This window comes from Saimiri boliviensis, chromosome 8, assembly GCF_048565385.1.
Source record: "Saimiri boliviensis isolate mSaiBol1 chromosome 8, mSaiBol1.pri, whole genome shotgun sequence".
NCBI classification, from domain to species: Eukaryota; Metazoa; Chordata; class Mammalia; order Primates; family Cebidae; genus Saimiri; species Saimiri boliviensis.
This window is the reverse complement of record NC_133456.1, coordinates 62,945,724-62,970,588: the sequence shown is the minus strand read 5'-3', so window position 1 is coordinate 62,970,588 and position 24,865 is coordinate 62,945,724. Positions and strand designations below refer to the sequence as shown.

At 43.7% G+C, this 24,865-nt stretch overlaps 1 protein-coding gene and 1 pseudogene across 1 annotated transcript in view; one reads left to right on the top strand and one right to left on the bottom strand.

The window, feature by feature from the left end:
- Positions 1-15,316, bottom strand: part of GXYLT2 (glucoside xylosyltransferase 2) — a 93,596-nt gene extending 78,280 nt beyond the window's left edge. The window contains exon 1 of the mRNA XM_003939454.4: positions 14,994-15,316. Within this exon, the coding sequence (XP_003939503.2) occupies positions 14,994-15,268 (275 nt within the window). The 5' untranslated portion in view covers positions 15,269-15,316. The remainder of the gene's footprint in view (positions 1-14,993) is intronic.
- Positions 15,317-23,195: 7,879 nt separating this feature from the next.
- On the top strand, positions 23,196-24,552 carry LOC101040947 (26S proteasome non-ATPase regulatory subunit 12 pseudogene; annotated as a pseudogene).
- The last annotated feature ends 313 nt before the right edge of the window (positions 24,553-24,865 follow it).

Sequence of the window (24,865 nt, the reverse complement as noted above, 5' to 3'; positions counted from 1 at the left end):
AGATCAAGAGTTTGAGACCAGCCTGTCCACCTTGGAGAAACACATCTCTACTAAAGATACATATATTAGCTAGGTGTGGTGGTGCATGCCTGTAATCCCAACACTTTGGGAGGACGAGAAGGGCAGATCACATGAGGCCAGAAGTTTGAGACCAGCCTGGCCAACATGGAGAAACCCCATCTCCACTAAAAATACAAAACTTACCTGGGCATGGTGGTGGGTGCCTGCAATCCAAGCTACTCGTGTGGCTGAGGCAGGAGAATCACTTGAACCCAGGGGGTGGAGGTTGCAGTGAGCCAAGATCATACCACTGCACTCCATCCTGGGTGACAGAGCAAGACTGACTCAAAAAAAAAAAAAAAAAGAAAGAGAGAAAGGAAAGAAAGGGAAGAAAGTAAGGGAAAGGAAGGAAAGAAGGAAGGGAAGGAAGAAGGGAGGGTGGAAGAGAAGAGCAGAGATTAACGGCTATGAGTACTAAGGGGGAGGGGCAAATGGGAAGTGACTAATGGCTTAATGGGTACAGGGTTTCTTTTTGGGGTGATGAAAATGTTCTGAAATTCGATGGTGGTGATGGAGGCACAATTCTTTGAATAAACTAAAAACCACAGAAGAGTACCCTTTTTTTTTTTTTTTTTTTGAGACAGAGTCTCGCTCTGTAACCCAGGCTGGGGCGCAGTGGTGCGACCTCAGCTCACTGCAACCTTCTGGTTCAAGCAATTCCCCTGCCTCAGCCTCCCAAGTAGCTGGGATTACAGGCATGCACCACCATGCCCAGCCAATTTTTTTGTATTTTTAATAGAGACAGGGTTTTGCCATGTTCACCAGGCTGATCGTGAACTCCTGACCTCGTGATCCGCCCACCTCAGCCCCCCAAAAGTGCTGGGATTACAGGTGTGAGCCACCATGCCCCGCCTGAATTGTATACTTTTAAAAGGTATTTGAGTTCAACTGCAATAAAGCTGTTATTAAATAAATACATCAATGCACTTATGTTTATAACACGGATAGATGTAAAAAAATTTTAAAGCAGGTAATGGTAGTGTAGCAGTATTATAAGACTTGTGGGCCAGGTGCAGTAGCTCTCGCCTGTAATCCAGTACTTTGGGAGGCCAAGGCAGGTGGATCACCTCAGGTCAGGAGTTCGAGATCAGCCTGGCCAGCACGGTGAAACCCCATTTCTACTAAAAATATAAAAATATTAGCTGGATGTGGTGGCAGGCACCTGTTATTCCAGCTACTAGGGATGCTGAGGCAGGAGAATCACTTGAACCTGGAAGGCACAGGCTGCAGTGAGTCAAGATCAAGCCACTGTACTCCAGCCGGGCAACAAGAGCAAAACCACATCTCAAAAAGAAAGAAAGAAAAAAAAAATTGTGATGCCATGTGGGAACAAGTGAAGTTTCAAAAATGTTGCCCCAGTTGTCCTGGCTTGAGTGTTCCCCACACTCAAATGAAAAATGATATTCAGAGTAACACAGAAGGCTTGGAGGGAGAAGCAACTTCCATGCTTCCTCTCCATGGTGCCTGAGACAAGCATCTCCTTAATCGCTTAAAAGTCTCAAGCGTGTGACTTAATTAAACTTCAGTTTCTGGAGTGTATAAATAATGAAATACGGCATTTATGTGTAGTGCTATTTACTTTGTAGCCTATTACTGCAAAACACACTGAATTATTAAAGCGAGTAATTGGTTCTACTCAGACCCTCTTCTCTGCTGTTTTCCTGCTAGTTCTCTTATCAGTGCTTCTCCTGAACTGTCAAGCTAAATTAACTCAGGTGCACCTGAGGCTGCCATACAGACTGGCAGGGTAAGTTGGATGGAAAATCACACTTCTTTCAAATACAGCCCCAAACTGTGCTGTTGGCAACTAGTTTTACTTACAGAAGGAAACAGAAATACGTTGGGGGGGAATGGTAGAAGATGAATTTTAAGAAGCTGAATATGCTCACCTTATGGGAAGAATAGATTAGTGGTGTCCTCCTCCCTAGTGGAATGTTTTGCAAGATGAAACCATTTTTGCTATTTTAACACAGAGAAGGTCTGCAAATGAGGCGAGAGTGGCAGTTAAGGAAGTGGAAACAACACTTTGATACAGCCGATCACTAGACAGAGAGTCTGGTGATGGATAATTATAGCCATGCCAAGTGTTGGCAGTGAGAGTCACTCCTAAAGCTCCCTGCAAACCACAGGCTTTGGAAGGCATGAATCCCCTGACAAAAATGTTCTCCCTTGATGCCATGATTAGATTCTTCACTCAGAACCCATACATGACACTAAGGACTTTGCTAACAGTTAAATCACTTTTAATGACCCATGGTTTCGAGTTAAATCAAATATCATAAATCTTTCAAGACAGACAGAAGAGCTGACAATTGCCTTGAAGTCATGGTATTATATGAATAATGCCAACAGAGTGCCAAAAACTCCATGGAGGGCTTAATGACATTATTTGATAAATGCATTTAATTATTAATAGTACATATTTAGCTTGGCTCATGATATCTGAAATGAGGCTGTATTCTTTTCTTTTCTTTTCTTTTTTAGATGGAGTGTCACTCTGTCACCCAGGCTGGAGTACAGTGGCATGATCTGAGCTCACTACAATCTTCACCTCTCGGGTTCAAGGAATTCTCCTCCTCCATCTCCCGAGTAGCTGGGATTACAGGTGCCCACCACCATGCTCGGCTAATTTTTGTATTTTTAGTAGAGATGGGGTTTCACCATGTTGGCCAGGCTGCTGACCTCGTGATCCACCCGCCTTGGCCTCCCAGTGAGGCTGTATTCTTAAAGTCTAGGTCTAATGCATAGTAGGTGTTCAGTGCCTAATGTTGGTGATTACAGCTATGTGTACACGTGCGTGTGTTTGCTTTTAGACATCATCGTGCACATACATAACCTTTAAAATCAGTGTCACAGCAAGGATTCAAATCCAGAGAGCTGGACGTAAGAGGCCATGCTTTTAATCATTATGTTCCATTTGGAACCACACACAAGTAAGTTAGAAAAAGAGCCCTCTCTGAGCAGATGAAGCCCCTACGCAGGGTTCCTGGCATGGACTGGTCTTCAGTCTCCCATGCCCAGCCTTCCTGAGTGCTCATGTGCAGGGAACAATTTCCACAACAGACCTTTACCATCTCTACCTTCCTAATCCATCCATTTGCCATTCATGGAGGTCATTCACATTTGGGTTTATTCTATGAAGGTACCTGGATTATTCTCATTTCATTTTTTCCCTTATGATTGTTCCTAACATATAGGAGATTTTATTTCTCCATCTCCTTCTTCTTTCCAAATTAACATGTTATTGAGATTTTAAAATATGAATCGGCAGTGCTAGTTTGAAATAAATGGCTGTTGACATACGAGGGAGAAGAATTACATGAGGATTACATATTTCGCAAAGGGGCATTTCTAATTTCCTGAAAAAGAACACAAAGGACTTTGAAACTTGGAGGAAACGAAGAAAAATGGTCTCCCCAACTAATTTCCAGCTTCTTAAGCCTCAGACTATCAAGGGATTTTTAATTTTTATGGTAATTTATATACTGTAAGTTATTTAATGCATATACAAGTTGTGCATACATCATAGAAAATTTTCAACTACTACTGGCAAATGTAGGGGGGCACTCAATTCCAATTTCATAATTACTGTTAAAATTTTGGTATACTGGCTGGGCACAGTGGCTCATGCCTGTAATTCCAGCACTTTGGGATGCTGAGATGGATCCCCTGAGGTCAGGAGTTCGAGATCAGCCTAGCCAACATGGTGAAACCCCGTCTCTACTGAAAATACAAAAATTAGCTGGGCATGGTAGCACGTGCCTGTAATCCCGGATATTTGGGAGACTGGGGTAGGAGAATCGCCTGAGTCCAGGAGGTGGAGGTTTGCAGTGAGCTGAGGCTGTGCCACTGCATTGCAGCCTGGGCAACAGAGTGAGACTCTGTCTCAAAAAAAAAAAAAAAAAATGCCGGGCACGGTGGCTCAAGCCGGTAATCCCAGCACTTTGGGAGGCCGAGGCGGGTGGATCACGAGGTCAAGAGATCGAGACCATCCTGGTCAACATTGTGAAACCCCGTCTCTACTAAAGGTGCAAAAAATTAGCTGGGCATGGTGGCGCGTGCCTGTAATCCCAGCTACTCAGGAGGCTGAGGCAGGAGAATTGCCTGAACCCAGGAGGCGGAGGTTGCGGTGAGCCGAGATCGCGCCATTGCACTCCAGCCTGGGTAACAAGAGCAAAACGCCGTCTCAAAAAAAAAAAAAAAAAAAAATACAAAATTAGCGGGGCATGGTGGCAAGTGCTGTAATCCCAGCTGCTCGGGAGGCTGAGGCAGGAGAATTGCTTGAACCTGGGAGGTGGGGGTTGCAGTGAGCCATTGCACTCGAGCCTGGGCAACAAGAACGAGAAACCTTGTCTCAAAAAAATCTTTTTTGGTATACTGTCTTTCAGAGTTATACCCAATATATGTGGGTGTGTGTATATAAATATGTAAATATATAAAAACTTATACTTGAAGTAGGATCATTTTCATAACTTGTGTTTTTCTTACAAAATTTGAACAATTACAAAAAACTAGAGAGGTTCTAGAAAGCTATCAAATGTTTCAAATTGTGAGATTTGTTCTCAGGTACAGCATGGTGGTTAGCAGTTTTGCTCTAGAAACACATGAACTTACTTCAAATTCTAGGCCTGCCACTTGGCTGTCCTATCTTGGGCAAGTGCTTTAACCACCTTTAGCCCTCAGTTTCCTCACCTGTAAAATGGCTATACTGATGATAATGGACATCTGCTTTGGATTCTGGGGTTTCTTTCGTTTTTTTTTTTTTTTTTTTTTTTTTGAGACAGAGTTTCACTCTTGTTACCCAGGCTAGAGTGCAATGACGCGATCTCGGCTCACCGCAACCTCTGTCGTCTCCTGGGTTCAAGCAATTCTCCTGCCTCAGCCTCCCGAGTAGCTGGGACTACAGGTGTGCACCAACATGCCCAGCTGATTTTTATATTTTTAGTAGAGACAGGGTTTCACCATGTTGACCAGGATGGTCTCGATCTCTTGCCCTCGTGATCCACCTGTCTCGGCCTCCCAAAGTGCTGGGATTATAGGTGTGAGCCACCGTGCCCGGCCGGATTCTGGGGTTTCTTAGTGGCATCCGTTTTTGGACTTTCTGGTAAAAGCACCTTCATTTTATTTTGGAGACACCACTCTTTCTGTTCTCAGTCTGTGAGGCTTGGAGGGGTTAAATCAGCTGCTCCTCCCACCAGCTGTAGGCACATCCATCAGTGATTGGATATACACGTGATCCAAGTGAGGCCAACACAGGCCACCCTGGGACTTTGGCTGGATGGAGTTTTCCCCTTAGGGGATACTAGAGGAAGAGGCTGCATGCCCAGACCTATCGGGAATTCTTAAGTGGAGAAAACTCACCTGAGAGTGTCACTCACACAGAAGGAAGCAGAGCTTAAAAGGAGGCAAGATGGTTGGAAATCCTGGCTTCACCTGTGACTGAAGCTTTATCTTTTTGCACTTTCCAGTTTTATGAATCAGTTAAAACTCCTTTTATGACTAAGTGATACAAACGAATAAGCTGACATTCTATCACTTGCAATGGAAAGATATTGCCCTATCCAATATGAGTTCCTACCTCTTAGGTTATTACGAAGATCAAATGAAATAACGTAGTGAAGTGCTTAATAAGGCACCTGACATATTTTAAGTCATCATTCAGCATTAGTTGTTATAATTATTAAATACTAACATGAAATTTATCAGAAGCCTTCATTTTTCTCTAAAAGTTTTATATCCAAGCCAAAACTAGGCTAGGCAGGGCAGCAAAAAGCACATTATTTTATGTCTCAATACTCTACCTTACTGTGAATCAGATTTGAACTGCTGGAAAACATTTTTTTTTAAATTTGGGACAAGGTCTCACTCTGTCGCTCAGGCTAGATTGCAGTGGTGCAATCTTGGCTCACTGCAACCTCTGCCTCCCGGGTTCAAGCGAGTCTCATGACTCAGTCTCCTGAGTAGCTGGGATTATAGGCACCTGCCACCATGCCTGGCTAATTTTTATATTTTTGGTAAAGACCAGCTTTCATCAAGTTGGTCAGGCTGGTCTCAAACTCCTGACCTCAAGCAGATTTCACACACCTCAGTCTCCCAAAGTGCTGGGATTACAGGCATGAGCCACTATGCCTGGCCACATTCCTTCAGCTTTGAATGAGTACCAGGAGACTGAGATTGGTGTATCATTTATTATATATAGAAGCTGAGTCACCATTTCAAGTCATACCTGCCCCCACAGAAAAAGGCTGCTTGAATCTGCATCTTTTAAAAAATACACAAAATTGAAATAGAGATGGGGGATGGTCTCACTATGTTGCCTAGGTTGGTCTCTTAACTCCTGGACTCAAATAATCCTCCTGCCTCAGCCTCCCAAAGTGCTGGGATTACAGGCATCAGTCACCAGGCCCAGCCTTGAATCTGCATCTTAGCCCTTGCTAACACTTGCCGGGAGTTTCTGGTGTGGCATGTTCAGTGTCAGCATTTTACCTGCATTGTCTCCTTTTGTCACTGAACTTATTTCTGAGAAAGCCACAATTTGCTGAGGACTGACTTATTCAAAGTCACACAAGTACTTAGCTGGGTCTAGTTATGGCTCAGTTACCAACAATGCAATGATGGATAATAACAGTACTCAGAACAGCGAATCATTTGGTGACTCCCATGAGCTAACCCTGTGCTAGGTGTTTTATGTACATTATTATTTCACCTCTTGCATCTCAGTTTTCTCACTCATAAAAGGGAGTCACATTTTGCATTATGCATTCTCCACTGTCTTACGTAAAGCTTGGATTCTAAATTATACATATGAGATCACAGTTTCAGATTTTGCTAAAAGAGATAGGGAATCATCTAAAAGTCACTTGAAATATATCAGGGTTCTCTTTGCTGGCACAAAATCAGCAACTCCCAATAAAGGTACATGTCAAACGCTTATTTTTCCAGGAGGAGTTTTCAGAACTTCATAATCTGAAATAAATCAGAATATTTAAGGGAAATGTAAAATGAATGCTACAGAAGTCTCTTATTTTCTTTTTATTATTTGTAAAATTGTGCTAAAATACGTATAACATAAAACTTTGTCTTTTGGTTTTTTGTTTTTTTTTTATTTCCAGTGAACTAGAAATGAAGAGAAGTATTCCTAAAGAAAATCTGTTCTCAAATTCTCTTCCAAAGACACTCACTTGTGAGTTTTAAAATGCACAGTGTCAATATGGCCAGTATTTACTGAATTTAGTAAAGGTGCTAAACGCAGGTGCTATATTCAAATTAGTTAGGACTCTTTGCTAGTAAGTAACAAATGCAAGTCAAATTAGATTAAGAAAAGGGGGAACTGATTACATCACGGAATCTAGAAAAGCTTGAGACAGCACAGCCAGTGAAAGGCAAGAAGCTGGCCTTGGAACAACATTGGGAACTGACCCGCGAGCCCACCTGACCCCGCCCCACCCCATCTGGGTTGCTCTGCGTCACTTCCCATCTCTCCATATCATCTTGGTTCCCATGAACACCCATTGCAGAACAGCCTTCTCCACTGGCAGAAATATGGCTGCAATCCCTGAGTTGCATAGTGTACAACTTCAGCCACTAGAAACAGTTTGCCCTTATGCTGTTCCCTTAGGTCTCTGTTGTGCCAAATCCCTATTAACCCCAGTGGGGAAGGCACCAGGTTCAAGAGCTGAAGAGACCCAGAGCTAGGAAATGAGACCTGGGGTTTTACTGGGGGTTTCCATACAGGGGACAGAGTTCAGTGGCAGCGGGCTGGGCAGGAGGACCACCTTATATATAGCCCAGTGGTGGTGGGTTGGACAAGATGACTGCACAGGCCAGTCTGGGAGGGCTGCGCAGAAGAACCGCAACTGTTTGCAAAAGGTGTGCAGTTTATGTATTGCAGTGTTTTCACTTACCACCCTCCCCTCAACGACCTCCACCTGGCAACCTTCATGCAACCCCAAACTCAAGGCCTCAATCCCCTGTGCAGCTCGTGTTCCACGGGAAAGGATGGGGGCTCAGATGTTCCTCAAAGAAAGTAAGAATGAGTCTCTGGGTTGGCTGTTCCACGATTCCCTAGGTCGGAACACATGTTCAGGTGTGTCTGCCTCGCAGGGTCATTCTACAGGTGTGCTCAAGCTATTGCTATCAGGTACATTTACCATATAATCTGTGATCCCGGTTTTTAAAAATCCTTAAGAAAAGCTCTAATTTCACTCAGGAACCTACCTCTGGTAAGTTACCCACAGCATTTGATAAGGTCAAGTGCACACAATGGCTGCTCCAGAGTGGTGGATGCTCACTTCCTGGGTGCCCCCCCAACTATTTCACTTTCTCTCCATCAAAAGTTCCAAGATTTTTATTTAAAAGAACCATCTGGTTCAGCTAAGATTATTTTGAATCTAATTACAGAACCCTCAACTTCAACACAGGGCCCAAGAAACGTTAGACCTTAGGATGCCTTGATTCCGGGACTCAGTGCTGTCCTCAAGGACACATATTTTCTTTCTTTTTCTACTACCCAAACAGATGGCTTTATCCTAAAGGGGATTCTTTTATGATCATGGTGGCAGCTGGGGCTATTTATTTCCTTGGTTGTATCTAGAAGATTGGGTCTTTTGTTTAATAATGTAAAATAAGTTCTTTCCTTCTGGCTGATTGGGCCAGTTTGGTTCATATGACACACCTGTGAACCAATAGCTGTTGGCAGAGAAATGAATGGATTGACAGGCTTAGTCCTGGATACAAGAAGCTCACACTATGAAAGGTATGGATCATCAGGGTGGTCTCAGACAATCCCTTCGGGTGACCTAGTGAGACACTATCTCACTGTGCCCTCCAGTGACTGAATTCCCATCATACTAAGAATACATCTCAGTTTCCCAATGTGGCCTTTGAGTTCTTGCCTCTTCTCAACCCCATTTAGTTTTCTAAAAACTCTACCTCTCCTCATTACAAATAATAAAAAATAATAAAATCTATTTAAAAGGAGAAACATCCCTCTCTTTTATCAGTGTTACTTTTTTTTTTTTTTTTTTTTTTTTTGAGATGGAGTCTTGCTCTGTTGCCCAGGCTGAAGTGCACTGGCGCAATCTCGGTTTACTGCAACCTCTGCCTCCTGGGTTCAAGTGATTCTCCTGACTCAGCCTCCCAAGTGGCTGGGACTACAGGTGCCCACCACCGCGCCCAGCTAATTTTTGAATTTTTAGTAGAGATGGGGTTTCACCATGTTGGCCAGGATTGCCTCGATCTCTTGACCTCATGATCCGCCCGCCTCGGCCTCCCAAAGTGCTGGGATTATAGGTGTGAGCCACTCACTGTGCCTAGCCTTAATGGTGTTACTATTAAAGACCCTCACTGTTCTTCTAAAGGCTATAGGACTATTTTGAATATTATTAGATAAGAAGGAACTTAATACTATAAAGTCATAGAATAAGGCTTGCACAGCCAGGTCCTGCACTCATTCGTTAGTTCATTCAACAAATATTTATTGAGTATCTACCAGGAGATCATCTCTATTTTAGGAGTCAGTGAAACAGTGATTAAAGAGATCACTGTTAAGTGTACATGAGGGGGCAGGAACAAATAAAATACAATATTCACACAGTGAGTGCAATGAAAAGCAAAGCACTAGGCAGGGTAAGGAAGAAGAGAGTGATGGAGAGGACCTTGTGTTCTTCAACGGCTAGGAGGACCCCTCTCAGAAAACATTTGAGCATAGTCCTGAAAGAAAAGGGGGAGCTGGCCATGCTAGGATGTGCGCAGACATTCTAGCACAGAGAATGGATGCATACTGCTGAAGCAGGAATGGGCTTGGTATATTTGAAGGTCAGTGGGGCTAAAGCGGAGCAAGTGAATGGGGAGTGGCAGGAGAGGAGGCCAGAACACTAAATGGGGTTAAGACCAGGCAAAGGCTCAAAGGCCACACTGGGAAACTGAAGTTTATTCTTAGTGGGATGGGAAGTCAGTTGCTGGAGGGCTTTAACCAGCAAATGGGTGGAACCCCATCTGGTCTACTTAGCACAGATTATTTCAGCAGCTGTGAGGAAAATGAACTGTAGAGGGCGCTAGAGTGAAACCACACAAACCAGAGAGTAGGCACCTGTAGGTGTCCACGCAGGGAATAATGGTGGTTAGGAGCTCAGTTAGTAACCACGGAGTAGAAATGGTGGAACCGAGCATGTACTTCTGAGACAGAACCAAGAGGGCTTACTGACTGAGTAGGTAAGGAGGGTGATAGAGGGGATTCATGGACCAATCAGCAAAAATGAATTGTGGATAGAATCAAGACTCACACTACATAATATCACAGATGGTACTCAAGATCCGGACAACTTTAATGTGCTCTGGGGTTCTCGGCTAATTACAGGATGGCCATAGATGAAGTCTTTTGCTATAGAACACCATCCCTTTTTAGTGAGACCTTTATTCAGGTTTGAATACTCTAAGACTTATCTTAGACACTAAAGAGAACTGCAGGAAATTGTGTCTCTTGATGAGACGCATGATTCCTTTCACTGGAGCAGCTGGGGGTGCTGCCAAGTGTAATGTATTTCTGTATTGTCTCCTTTCCCTCATCCCCAAATTCTGGGAGGGCAGCATCTCCATTCGCCATTGTACCAGGAGTGCCTGGCAGAGTAAACGTGCAATCACCTTTGCTGAATGACTGTGGAATAAAATGGCAGAGAAAAATTACAGGGCTTAGAGGTAGCTTAAGTCTCCCTTAGAAGCCATATTTTAAGAGAAACAGCAATATCCAGGCCAACACAGAAGAGAAAGAATAAAGTTCTGGAGAGGGTTGAGGTTGAGTAATCAGTAAGAGTCCGAGGATGGAGCCCATAAATGAGAAACAGTGATTTTGCAAGAGTTAGCACAAAGGGCCATGCGATAGCCATCGTTGGGATTTTGTTGCTAAACTTGATGATCTCATCACAGGATCATCAAATGCCTGAGCTGGAAGAGATCTCAGACAACTTTTGGATTAAGTTACTTATTTCACAGATGAAGAAAATAAGGTGAAATGGCTTTGGACTAGAATCCAGTTTGCTGGACTCCACATGCCAAATTCTTTTTTATATTGCACTGATTCGCAGTTAAACTTCCTTTTCCACATGTGGGCTCAAGGAGGAGTTTTCAGAAGCAACCTAGAGAGAGTCTTCTAATGTATAAAATCTATTCCCAAGTACAATTCTCATCTTATGATGCAGTTCCATAAAAAAAAAAAAAAAAAAAAAGATCTCTCTTGATAAATATTTCCTCTTATTTAGTGAAAATGAGGCAGCCCATCATGGTTCCCTTTTTGAAATGGCTGCTGAGAAGCTTAGAGTTAACTTTTAACACTTAATCCTACTAACAAAAGTACTGTTTATTTTTTGACAACAGTATTTACCCCCTTCTTTATGACTTTTCATTTTTTATATCATTTCAGTGGACTTATTGTATATGTGTCTTTTACTACGTGTCGTCTCAAATTCTTTTTAGAAGTCAGCCAGCTATAAATCACCAATAAACCAAAATAGAAGGAAGATTTCATTTCTCTCGTGCACTGGGACTGCTGCTTCCAGTATGGTCTTCGTTTTCAAATCCTCCCCACCCTTGGCAGAAAAGCTCAGACCTTACTTACCTTCGGGCTTTATATTTATAGAGAAGGAGGCCACCGCAGGACAGATTGCATACAAATGACTAGTTATAAAATTGTAGGGTCTGCCTACTAACGAGGCAAGTCCTTGGAAACTTCTGTGAAATGAAAACAAGATGTGGAAGGAGAATGCTATGTTTCCTGCATTGACGTGGCAGAACTTCACTTACAGCAGCCCCCTAGGGGAGGCGAGGCAGCACAGGCTGTGGATGGTAAGCAGGTGGTGGACTGTGTCGCATCCAACTCCAGGCTCTCAGCTAACTACAACCGCAAGTCTGACCCTCCCCAGGCCAGAGAAATGAGATCACATAGCCTTCATCTCTTCTGGATTCTAGCCATGTCGAGAGATTAAAGCACTCGTTTTCTGAAAACACGAGGCTTTCTCTTCCTTCCCTAAATAAAATTCCTCCTAAACCACAAAAATTTAACCCAAGCAGAATTAGGAAAGCAATAAAGGAGCCCTAGGAGAGATCTTTCCTCCTGCTCCCTCACAACTTCAGAATCTTCTGCTGCCATTTCTGTTGAGGTAGCAAGAGAAAGATAAATAAGTCCCAGAAAATGTCAGCTGTTTATGCATTTGAGTCTGAGACTTCCTGTGGCTTTTGTTTTTTTTTATTCCTTCCCCAGTTTTAAAACATTGTTCTTTATTCCTATGGTGTTGGCCATGATTTCCATGATAATCTAAGAGATACATTCAAAAGAAAAATGGCTTCAAGTGTACGGTTGCTCCTAGAAATAGTCCTTCCCTAAAACATCCATTTGGATTCTGTTCATGATCTCCTCCTAGTCAGAGCCACTTTGTTCAGATAGAGACAAAAAGATGCTGCGCCACTGTTCTCAACACCTTGAAGAATGAGACAGTTCCAAAAATCTATAGTGTTTCTTTAAAAAACATCTCAGTAAAATTACGAATTGCAGGCAAGTCTATGGCGTGACATCAGCTTAACAGGTAAGTGCTCAACCAGAGTCCACACTGCCTGAATCTTTATCCTTCTCTACCGGGTTACCTGTGAACCTTGGACGAATTGGTAACCCTTGTGCAATACTTTCCTCATCTGAAAAGTGGGGATCACATTGGTGCTTATTTGCAAAGCAGGTTCTCAAACTTTGTTATGCATGAGAAACAATGGGAGGGACTTGCTATAACACAGGTTGCTGATGCTACCCCCAAAGCTTCTGATTCTGTAGGGCTGGGGTGGGGCCCAGGAATCTGCATTTCTAACAAGTTCCCAGATGATGCCTGTGCCACTGCTCTGAAGTCTACACTTTGAGAACGACTATCAAAGGGTTATGGTGTGGGCCATGCGCTGTGGCTTACACCTGTAATCCTAGCACTTTGGGAGGCTGAGGCAGGTGGATCATTTGGGCTCAGGAGTTGCTGGCTAATATGGTGAAACCCTGTCTCTTTTATTAAAAATTAGCTAGGCATGGTGGCACACACCTGTAATCCCAGCTACTTGGCAGGCTGAGACATGAGAATCACTTGAACCCAGGAGGCTTGAGCCTGGGAGACAGAGGTTGCAGTGAGCCAAGATCGAGCCACTGTACTCCAGCCTGGGTGACAGAGCGAGAATCCGTCTCAAAAAAAGAAAAATCGGGGTTGGGGGAGGTTATGGTGTGGATTATATAGTTGTATATGTAAGTGTTAACTGTGACTATTTTTTTTTTTTTTTTTTTTTTTTTTTGAGGAGACGGAGTTTCGCTCTTGTTACCCAGGCTGGAGTGCAATGGCGCGATCTCGGCTCACTGCAACCTCCGCCTCCTTGGTTCAGGCAATTCTCCTGCCTCAGCCTCCTGAGTAGCTGGGATTACAGGCACGCACCACCATGCCCAGCTAATTTTTTTTTGTATTTTTAGTAGAGACGGGGTTTCACCATGTTGACCAGGATGGTCTCGATCTCTAGACCTCGTGATCCACACGCCTCGGCCTCCCAAAGTGCTGGGATTATAGGCTTGAGCCACCGCGCCTGGCCAACTGTGACTATTTTTATGTACTGCGGTTAGCACTGTCCCTGGCAATAGGTTAGCTACATTAAGGGGTGACAGTCATTATATTATTATCTTATCAGTGGTCCCATCAAACTTAGAAATTATATTAAACTTGCAGTTAAACCCTAATTAATCTATTATAAGAAATTCCAGTATAAAAGAGGGGAAATCCTATTAATTTCCTAACAGAGATATCCTTAAAGATTGTATACATCCAGAAACAGCTGTAAAGTATTATAAGTACTTTAAAGTGACAGATTATTGGGAGCTTCCCCCCCCCCAAAAACTTGTCAGTACCCATCTGTACTGAGGCATAAGGCAAACAAAGCTGACACAGCTCCTTCTTGAGGTTTCATGTCTTTTCTCTTGATTACAGTAATAGTGCCAAAGAGATTTAGTCATTATGGTCAAAAAGGAATTTTTCAACTTCTTTCAGGTTGAAATTAAAGAGCCCAGCAAATGAGGACGTTGCAATGGCAGTTAGAAACAACAGTTTTGAAAAGGGCAGATGAAACAGACCCGCTACAAGACAAGGGGATGGTGGAAAACCCTCCACAACAAAGGAAATGAACGCAAATCCCTAACCTGCGGGCGTTCCAGCAACCCAAAAGCCAAAGAGAAAGAGCTCGGATGAAAAGCCTCCACGCGTTAAGCTTTGTGTAGGGAAACAGAGTATCAAACAGAAGGTCGAAGGTTAAGATGTTTTCCTTGTAAGACCCTTTGACCATACTTGAACCTGAAACATAATGAAGATCAGGAAACCCCCAATCCGTCTTTTCTGTACCACTCATCAGTCCTTTCAAGGAGAAAACTTCTTTTTAATAAACGTAGGTCAAGTTTATTAAAACTCTTCTGTTCTAAGCACTGGGGTACTCGCGGTTGAATGAGAGGCAGCCAGTCCTTGGTAAACATCTAACTTTTCCAACTCAATCAGATCTACGGTTTCGGTAAAATTCTCCAGTGAAACATGAGAATTAGATAAGCATTCTTGCATCGTGATGGCTTTTGAAAAATTAAACAAAGGATGCATGTTTGCAAGAGTGCAAAAATACGCCTTGCCTTGACAGTTAAAAAATGTAACGTACAAAACCACTTTCCTTGACACTTCAAAATGTACGTGATTATCAACACTGAGCTGTTAGGAGGAGTCAACCAAGGTGGGTCTTCATTTCAATCGGGCCAAGAAACAGAAGTGCGCAGCCCGCGGGTGAAACTTGGAAGTCTGTCTCTCCGGCCCAAAGCCTCCCTTGGACTTGGCACGGGTGTATGGAGCGAGACTCGGGTCCCCAGATGGGATTCGGGGGTTGCCACGACTCACCTCGCCAACTTCTCCAGTCTCACAGCGCCCCTGCGGTCCGCTCGGGGGCGCGGACGGGGGGGACGACGCCTCCGAGCTCCCGGGCCGGCTCTGGGGAGGGCGCCTGGCCCCGGCCAACGTGCGGGGACCGGCGCGGGGTGGCGCTGCGGGGCGGACGCCGGGCGCGCAGGCGGCGCAGGGGTCTCAGCGCGGCCGGCGCGCAGGGACAGCAGCGCCAGCAGCAGCGCGGCCAGCGCGAGCAGGAGCAGCGCCGCCGCCTTGCTGCGGAGCTTCATGGTGCGGCACGGCGGCGGCGGCGGCCCCCGGGCGGCTCGGCCCCTCTGCGCATCGCGGCGGCGGCAGGACCAGTGCAGCAGCGCGCGGCGGTGGCCTCTTCCGTCTGCCCGCCGGGTACTGGGGTCGTGGCGGCCCTTGGGCGCCAGGCGGCAGCGGTGGCGGCGAAGGAGGAGCAGAAGGGGAAGGGGAGGCGGTGCGAGCGGGGCTCCAGGAGGAGCAGCCTGCACCTACCGTACTGTGTGGAGTAGCTGCCCCTCCGCCCACCCGCCCGCCAAGCGCTTGGGCTTCTGGTAGTGCAGACTCAAAACCACTTCATTCATTCATTCATTCGTTCGTTCGTTTACCTCCCCATTCACCCACCCACCCATGCCATCCACTCGTCCCTCTGATTCTCTCATGCCATTATTAACTTATTTGTTCATTTATTCCATATGTTTCCCACAATTTATTTTATTCATCTATCCACACATTCGTGCACTTATCCACACATCTTCTCAGGCAGGAACATGTCTGTCCTGTTTGCACAGTGCAGAGGTCTGCACGTGGTGGTGCCAATAAATACCTGTTGAATAAAATCTTGCTGCCTCTGTCTTGCCACGTCCCTTCTTTCTGGAGGAGGATATACTCAACAAGGATACAAGCAGTAAGGCAAGTAAAATTAGTAGTTACGGTTTCAGCCTCAAATACCAAAGTAGAACTTGGGACAGCTAGACTGGACCGAACAGATCCATGTAGCCTGAAGAAATTAGAGAATGAATTTCAAAGTCTGAATTTGAAATCTGACACTGTCACTTAACTGGCTTGGTGATCCTGAGGAAGCTGCACAACTTTCTTAAGCCTTAACTTCCTTACATGCAAAATGAGTATAACAATACTGTTCACCACAGAGGCGTTTTTTGGGCATTAAATTCAATAATGCCTTCAAAGATACTAGCACAGTGCCTGGCTCAAAGTAGGTGCTTAATAAAAGTTCTGTAGTGAGTAGTCCAATAAAACATAGCTTATCATATATACATTAACACACGTTTTATTTTCTTTCCGGCACAGATTTGAGATAGAGTAGTAACTTCATGACACAATGTAAGAATGGCTTCTTTGGAAACTTTAGGAGCTAAGAGCTACAATAGCCAGATGAAGGCCATAATTTCCAGACTATTCTTCCAGGGCATCCCCACTCACAAATCTAAAACATTAGGACATATCCTCTATGACTCACGGTGAATTGACAGCCAGAACTCCATTAACCATTAACTCTCTTTTCAGCACACCATAGAACAAAGGACACTAGTTATAACAACATCATCCCTGAGTTTCTTTTCTTTTTCTTTCTTTCTTTTTTTTTTTTTTGATTGCTCTATCACCCAGGCTGGAGTGTAATGGCACCATGTTGGCTCACTGCAACCTTTGGCACCCCAGTTCAAGCCATTTTCTTGCCTCAGCCTCCCAAGTAGCTGGGATTATAGGTGCACACCACCACACCCAGTTAATTTTTGTAGAGATGGGGTTTCACCATGTTGGTCAGGCTGGTCGCGAACTCCTGACATCAAGTGATCTGCCCACCTTGGCTTCCCAAAGTGCTGGGATTACAGGCGTGAGCCACTGCACCCAGCCTGTCCCTGAGTTTCTGCAAGATTCCATGTTGCTAATTTATAAATCATCTAAAATTCAGTTATATTCTGAATTATTCTCATATTGGCATTTGATTTCAGTTCCTTGAGAACCTATTTTATTTAAAGTTCTAGGGATAAGAATATTTAGTAATTTAGAAGCTCTTGCCAAGCAGACATCTAGGAAATGGCAGGGTGCAGGTTCAGTGTGGGGGACATGTTGTAGGTGAGCAAGCACAAAGAATCCATTAATTTTCAAAGATGATGAGGGGAGGGTGCCATCCTATAGGAAGTATCTGGAATTCTGAGAAGGCTGATAGGTTCTACTAGCATATGCAAAACATCCTGCGATGCTCAGGACATGGCAACAACAAAAGCTATCCTGGGTCAACATGGGACCCTGTTGAGAAACACTAGGCCAGACTGAGGCCTGATGTTTAGACCTTTCAGGTTTTGAAATGGCCACCACTATGTCGATACATGGCGCAGAGAAGCAGGCATTCCCAATTCTGTCTTGCCCCCTCCCTTGTACCTCTAGGAGGATGGATGCAACAAAGATAAACTAAGGCAAAGTGAGTCAAAGTAACACTTGATTAGTAGCCAGGGTTTTAGCCTCAAACACCAAAGAATAATTTGGGACAGCTAGACTGGAGCAAAGAAAGGACTCAGTTTTCTTGAACCTCATTGAAGAAAAAAAAAAAGCCTGATTTACCTCCTTCTACTGAGTCCTAACCCAACTTTTGTTTTGATTGCTCTGATTGGTGGAAAACTACATTCCATCCTCTAATTTTTTGTTTTTCTTTTTTCTTTTTGGTTTTTTTTTGGATGTGGGCAAATCTCAATGTAATTGCAAAAGAGTTCATTTACAGCACATTCAATAATGAACCAGCAGGAAAGTTGCTGACTTCGGAACATATGAATACATAAAAATCCATTGTGATTCACGTAGTCAAGATAATAAGCACATACAAAGAAAGCAATCTTCATTTTTATGAAAACTTGTATGTTTTAAAAAGTCACTAGGCATACTTGGAAGTTCAAAGCAATAGAATGTACCTTGCAGGCAAAGGAAGATGAAAACCCTTTTCCACGGTTTTAGGCAAATGTATATCAAATATATTCCAATTCCACTTGATAAAGTCAGTTGGATGACCACCTCCACCCAGGCTAGGGCAGAAAATTAGTAAAAGCGGGCCCTGGGTCGGGATATGAATTTAGAAGAGGAGTACCAGATCCCATGCAGCGCCAAACACACCTGTCCCATCCTCTAAAACAGACGAGGCATATCAGCCCATGTTCCTCGACACAGGATGCACGAGAACAGTCAACAGATGGTTACTGCTCCCACGGCCTAGTGCTTTCTAATGGTCTTAACTCAGGCCATGGAGAAAATCCTTTACTGCCAAACATAAATTGTCACTGAAGTTAGTCATAAAGGCTGTTACGGAGGAAATTCTTGTAACAGATACATAAGGACTTCTATTCACCTAATTAGAACAATGATTACACAACTGACATTCTTGTTTTCATAAGGTTTTATTCTCTACACTGGAATGGCTTAAGATAAAGTCGTCTATTTTGGGTTTTACTTTACACTTTCAAAAGAGAAGGAACAGAGAGAAAAAAATGTGAAATGTGACTAACTGCCCAACTTTCGGGTCCAGCAGGTACAAAAGCGGACTTCTCTGACTCTAGGTTCATTAGATTTGGGGGAAGTTTCAGTGCCTAGGGGAGGTTAGTGAAGCTCGCTACACCCCTAATCCTACAAAAAGAATTCCACAGCTCATCTATCACAGTGTTCTAGCAAAGCATATGTTGGAAACCATAGGTTTTAGCCTAACATCTAAATTTTTAAAAGTAGCATTTCAGCAACAAACAAGTTCAGAGATCTTGTTGCAAAAGTGAAGTTAACAAAACTATTGCTCAGGTATCTGAAAAGTCCAGCTGCTGCCCTCAAGTCCGCCCACTTGAAGGCTTACACAGACATGTAAGGTGGCAGTGGCTCCTTGGCAGCACCATTCACAGTGGCATCATCATATGGGGGCAATATCATTGAGGGTAACATAAACCGGGACATCTGGGGAGTTCCTGCCATTGATGTATCCATAGCAGTTCCAAACACAGCTCATCAAGTAACCCTTAAAAGTGAAGATAATGAGGCTGGGCTCATGCCTGCAATCCTAGCACATTTGAAGGCCGAGGCAGGTGGATCACGAGATCAGGAGATCAAGACCATCCTGGACAACATGGTGAAACCCCATCTCTACTAAAACACAAAAAATTAGCCAGGCATGGTGGTGTGCACCTGTAGCCCCAGCTACTCAGGAAGCTGAAGCAGGAGAATTGCTTGAATCTGGGAGGCAGAGGTGGCAGTAAGCTGAGATTGAGCCACTGCACTCCAGCCTGGTGACAGAGCAAGACTCCATCTCAAAAAAAAAAAAAAAAAAAAAGAAAAAAAAAAGTCAAGATGATGCTCATAAACAGAAGAATAATAGGAACTAAACAGGTAGGATTCACTGACATGACATCATCTCTGTAGGGAAAATTATGTATTCCTGCATGGAGTTTGGATAAACAAGCACAGTGATTGCAACCAAGGTGTTCAGGGCAAAATCAAAGATCTGGTAACAGAAGAATGGGATGATCCAGGCTATATGCTGCTTGTATGCTCCATAAGTAGCATAGCACATGTCAGGATCATGAGAAATCTCAATGGCTATGCACATGTAGTTCCAGATGGCTGGGGAGGGCTCAGAATCATGGCAGAGGGTAAAAGGCACTTCTTACATGGTAGTAACAAGAGAGAATGAGCTACACCCGCTAATCGTACAGAAAAGGCCTGCAGATTCTCTTACCCATGGCTTAACCAATGTCTCACTTAGATGTCTGATAGAAAAAAATGCTTATTTATAATGCTTTATAAATTACCTAAAATTCAATTATATTCCAAATCATTGTCATATTGGAATTTTATTTTAATTCCTTGAGAATCCACTGTATTTAAAGTTCTGGATGTGGGAATATTTAATAATTTGACAGCTCCGAAATCTATTTTTTCTCTTAGAATCTGGTAACAGAAGAATGGGATGATCCAGGCTATATGCTGCTTGTATGCTCCATAAGTAGCATAGCACACATCAGGATCATGAGAAATCTCAATGGCTATGCACATGTAGTTCCAGATGGCTGGGGAGGGCTCAGAATCATGGCAGAGGGTGAAAGGCACTTCTTACATGGTAGTAACAAGAGAGGGCATCAAGCTTCTTCCACTCATGGTGAAAGGTTAAGGTAAGTCAGCCATGTGCAGAGATCACATGGCCAGAGAGGAAGCAAGAGAGCAAAAGGGAGGCACCAGGCAGAAAAAGAAATGGAACAGAATATCCAAGAAATGTGGGACAACTACAAAGTTCTATCTACAATGACTGAGACGTTCTTCAAGTTAATGGCAGACACTGTCTGAGTTTATTTTGTGCTGATACAACAGACTGAGGCTGGATAATTTATTCAAAAAAAGAAATTTACTTAGCTCAACTTTTTTTTTTTTTTCTTTGAGACAGAGTTTTACATTGTTGCCCAGGCTGGAGTGCAGTGGCACAATCTTGGCTCACTGGGACCTCTGCCTGCTTGGTTCAAGTGATTCTTGTGCCACAGTCTCCTGAGTAGCTGGGATTACAAGAGCATGCCTCCATGCCTGGCTAATTTTTGTATTTTTAATAGAGACTAGGAGCTAGGCACAGTGGCTCATGCCTGTAATCCCAGCACTTTAGGAGGCCGAGGTGGGTGGATCACCTGAGGTCAGGAGTTTGTGACCGGCCTGACCAGCATGGAAAGACCCGTCTCTACTAATAATACAAAATTAGCTGGTATAATGGTACATGTCTGCAATCCCAGCTTACTCAGGAGGCTGAGGCAGGAGAATCACTTGAACCCAGGAAGTGGAGGTTGTCGTGAGCCAAGATTGTGCCATTGCACTCCAGCCTGGGCAACAAGAGGAAAACTCTGTCTAAAAAAAAAAAAAAAAAAAAAAAAAAAATGAGAGGCTGGGTTTCACCATGTTGCCCAGGCTGGTCTTGAACTCTGACCTCAAGTGAGCCACCTGCCCCTCAGCCTCCCAAAGTGCTGGGATTACAGGCTTGAGCCACTGGGCTCAGCCTGCTTAGCATAATATTCTGTAAGCTAGGAAGTTAAGAGTGTGTGGTTTCTGGCAAAGGCCTTTGCGCTGTGTCATCACATGGCGGAGAGTAAAAGTGGAAGTAGACACATCCAGAGAGAAAACCCAAGGGCATTCTGGCTTTACAATAACCCACTTTTGAGGGAACAAAGCCATTTTCTCAAAAATGAACTTAGTCTCACCAGAGTGAGCACTGACTTACTACCCCAAGAACAGCACCAATCAATTCATGAAGGATCTGCCCCCTTGACCCAAACACCTCCCACTAGGTCCCATCTCCCCATGCCACCACATTGAAGATTAAATTTCAACATAAATTTTGGCGGGGACAAACAAACCATATTCAGACCATAGCAGACACTAAGCCACAGATCCAAGAAGCTTGGAAAACCAAGCAATGTAAGTGTAAAAAAGAAAAAAAGGGACCATACTTAGGTATATCATATTTAAACTGCATAAAATCAAAGATGAAGAAAAAAATCTTGAAAGAAGTCAGAAAAAAAAATCTTAACTATAAAGGAATAAAGATGAGAATTACATCTGACTCCTCCTCAGAAATCACGCAAGCAACAAGAGAGTAAGTGAAATACAGGCAGTGCTCGACTTCTGACCACGGTCGGGACCGCGGAACGGTCGTAACATGATTTGGTCCTAAGTTGAGTAGGCTATATGTACAGTTGAAACAGTGCATGCGGAGATGGTAGTGCTGCCAGAAGCTGGTCCGCACTGTCGTACGCCCAGCCGGGCAACGTTTGTGCTGCCAGACGCGGAGCAGTCGTGGCTAGCTATTGTGTTCGTAAAGTCGAATGGTCGTAAGTTGCATAGGTCCTAAGTCGATCAATACCTGTATGTGAAGTACTGAAGAAAGAAAACACCAGTCTAGAATTCTGTATTCTGAGAAATTATCCTTCAGAAGTGAAGGAGAAATAAAGAGTTTCTTAGACAAACAAAAACTGAGGCAATGCCAGTATAACTGCTTTGCAGGAATTGTGAAAAGAAATTCTTCAGAGAGAAGGAAAGTGATGTAGGTCCAAACCTTTGATCTACATAAAGAAAGGAAGAGCATAATGTAAGGTCTTTTAGGCTAACTGGCTGCACCATAGGCCATATCCTAAGTTGAGCCATGGCGACTCCTGTGACCGCACTTATACCTCTGGATGGTCTCCTGGAACTAGAAAGCCTGAAGTAACCGGAAAACCACCAAAGAAGAAATGGTCAAGCCGGGCGCGGTGGCTCAAGCCTGTAATCCCAGCACTTTGGGAGGCTGAGGCGGGTGGATCACGAGGTCAAGAGATTGAGACCATCCTGGTCAACATGGTGAAACCCCGTCTCTACTAAAAATACAAAAAATTAGCTGGGCATGGTGGCGCGTGCCTGTAGTCCCAGCTACTCAGGAGGCTGAGGCAGGAGAATTGCTTGAACCCAGGAGGCGGGGGTTGCGGTGAGCCGAGATCGTGCCATTGCACTCCAGCCTGGGTAACAAGAGCAAAACTCCGTCTCAAAAAAAAAAAAAAAAAAAAAAAAAGAAATGGTCAAGCCCTGAGGCACCTAATTAACTTTGCCACATTCTCTATTGTTCCTTATTCCCGCCTCAAATGATAAGACACTTGGACTTTGTAACCAACCTTGGTCTCCCTTGTGACTCTAGACCCTACGACCCCCTCCCAGCTTGCAAAAACCACCCTAAACTGTAACTTCTGTAACTTTCCACTGCTTACCCCAAACCTATAAAACCAACTCCTATCCCACCACCCTCCAGTGACTCTCTTTTCGGACTCAGCCTGCCCGCACCCCAGTGAATAAACAGCCATGTTGCTCACACAAAGCCTCTTTAGGGGGTCTCTTCATTCAGATCGTGTGTTTAACACAGAAGAGAAAGAATAGTGAAGACAAAATAAAATGCTTATTTTTAAAAATTCTTAATTGATATAACAAAAAGTTTGTTCAAAATAGTAACAATGTATTTGATGATTAAAGCTTATGTATAATTGGAAGGAATGACAGTAATAATACAAGGAATGGGAAGGAAGTATTAGGAATATTTTGTTATTATAAGACATTTGCGGAACAGGGGTGGGGGTGGCTTCTGGGGTGGGTGAGGAATGGTGGCCCAAGCAGGGGACATCAAGGGACGTTCAGGCAGGGACCATGGCGGATGGCAGCTCGGAGCTGGCTAAGGGGCACATGATCAAGATGGAGGTGGGCTACAGTGCCATGTGGATCAGTGCCTTCCTGAGTGTCAGAAGCTGGCCAAGGAAGGAAGACTTCAAGCAAGAAGTCATTGCAACCCTTCTCTCTGGAGAAGCAGACTCGTACTGCTTCCAGTATGGTATCTGCATCCCGTATCTTAGTAGCAGTAGTGAAGATGTGCTATGAGGCTAAAGAATGGGATTTACTTAATGAAAATATGATGCTTTTGTCTGAAAGGCTGAGTCAGTTAAAACAAGCTGTTGCCAAAATGGTTCAGCAGTGCTATACTTATGTTGAGGAAATTACAGACCTTCCTATTAAACTTCAGTTCACTGATACTCTACAAATGGTTATTGAAGGCAAGATTTATGTTGAAATTGAATGTGTTCGACTGACTAAAACATTAGCAACTATAAAAGAACAAAATGGTGATGTGAAAGAGGCAGCCTCCATTTTACAGGAGCTACAGGTGGAAACCTATAGGTCAATGAAAAAGAATGAGCAAGGGGAATTTATTTTGGAGCGAATGAGGCTCTGCCTAGCTGTAAAGGATTACATTCAAACACAAATCATCAGCAATAAAATGAACACCAAATTTTTCCAGAAAGAAAACACAGAGAAACTAAAGTTGAAGTACTACAGTTTAATGATTCAGCTGGATCAACATGATTTGTCTATTTGTAAGCACTACAGAGCAATATATGATACTCCGTGTATACAGGCAGAAAGTGAAAAATGACAGCAGGCTCTGAAGAGTATTGTACTCTATGTTATCCTGGCTCCTTCTGACAATGAACAGTCAGATTTGGTTCACTGAATAAGGGTAACAAGAAGTTAGAAGAAGTTCCTACATACAAGGATCTTTTAAAGCTTTTTACCACAATGGAGTTGATGCATTGTTCCACACTTGTTGAGGACCATGCAATGGAATTAAGAAGGGGTTCCCTTAAGAGTCCTGCAGCTGGTATTTTTGGTTCTACAGAGGAAGGCAAAAAAGGTGGAAAGACTTGAAGAACAGAGTTGTTGAACACAGCATTAGAATAGAGGCCAAGTATTATACTCGGTTAACAATGAAAAGGATGGCACAGCTTCTGGCTCTGTGGATAAGTCCGAAGCCTTTCTCTCAGATCTAGTAGTTACCAAGACCATCTTTGCTAAGGTAGACAGATTAGCAGGAATTATCAACTTCCAGAGACCCAAGGAGTCAAAAAATTTGTTAAGTGACTGGTCTCAGAAACTGAACTTATTAATGTCTCTGGTTAACAAAACTACACATCTCATAGCCAAAGAGGAAGTAATGCATAATCTACAATAAGAGTCTTAATACTTTCAGAAAAGAGTTAAAAGTCCAGGAATGGTAGCTCACGCCTATAATCTCGGCACTTTGGGAAGCGAAGGAGGGCGGATCACCTGAGGTCATTTCGAGATCAGCCTGGCGAATATGGTGAAACCCTGTCTTTACTAAAAATACAAAAATTAGTCAGATGTGGTGGTTCACCCCTGTAATCCCAGCTACTCGGGAATCTGAGTCTGGAAAATAGCTTGAACCTGGGAGGCAGAGGTTGCAGTGAGCCGAGATCTTGTCACTGCACTCCAGACTGGATGACAGAGCAAGACTCTGTCTCAAA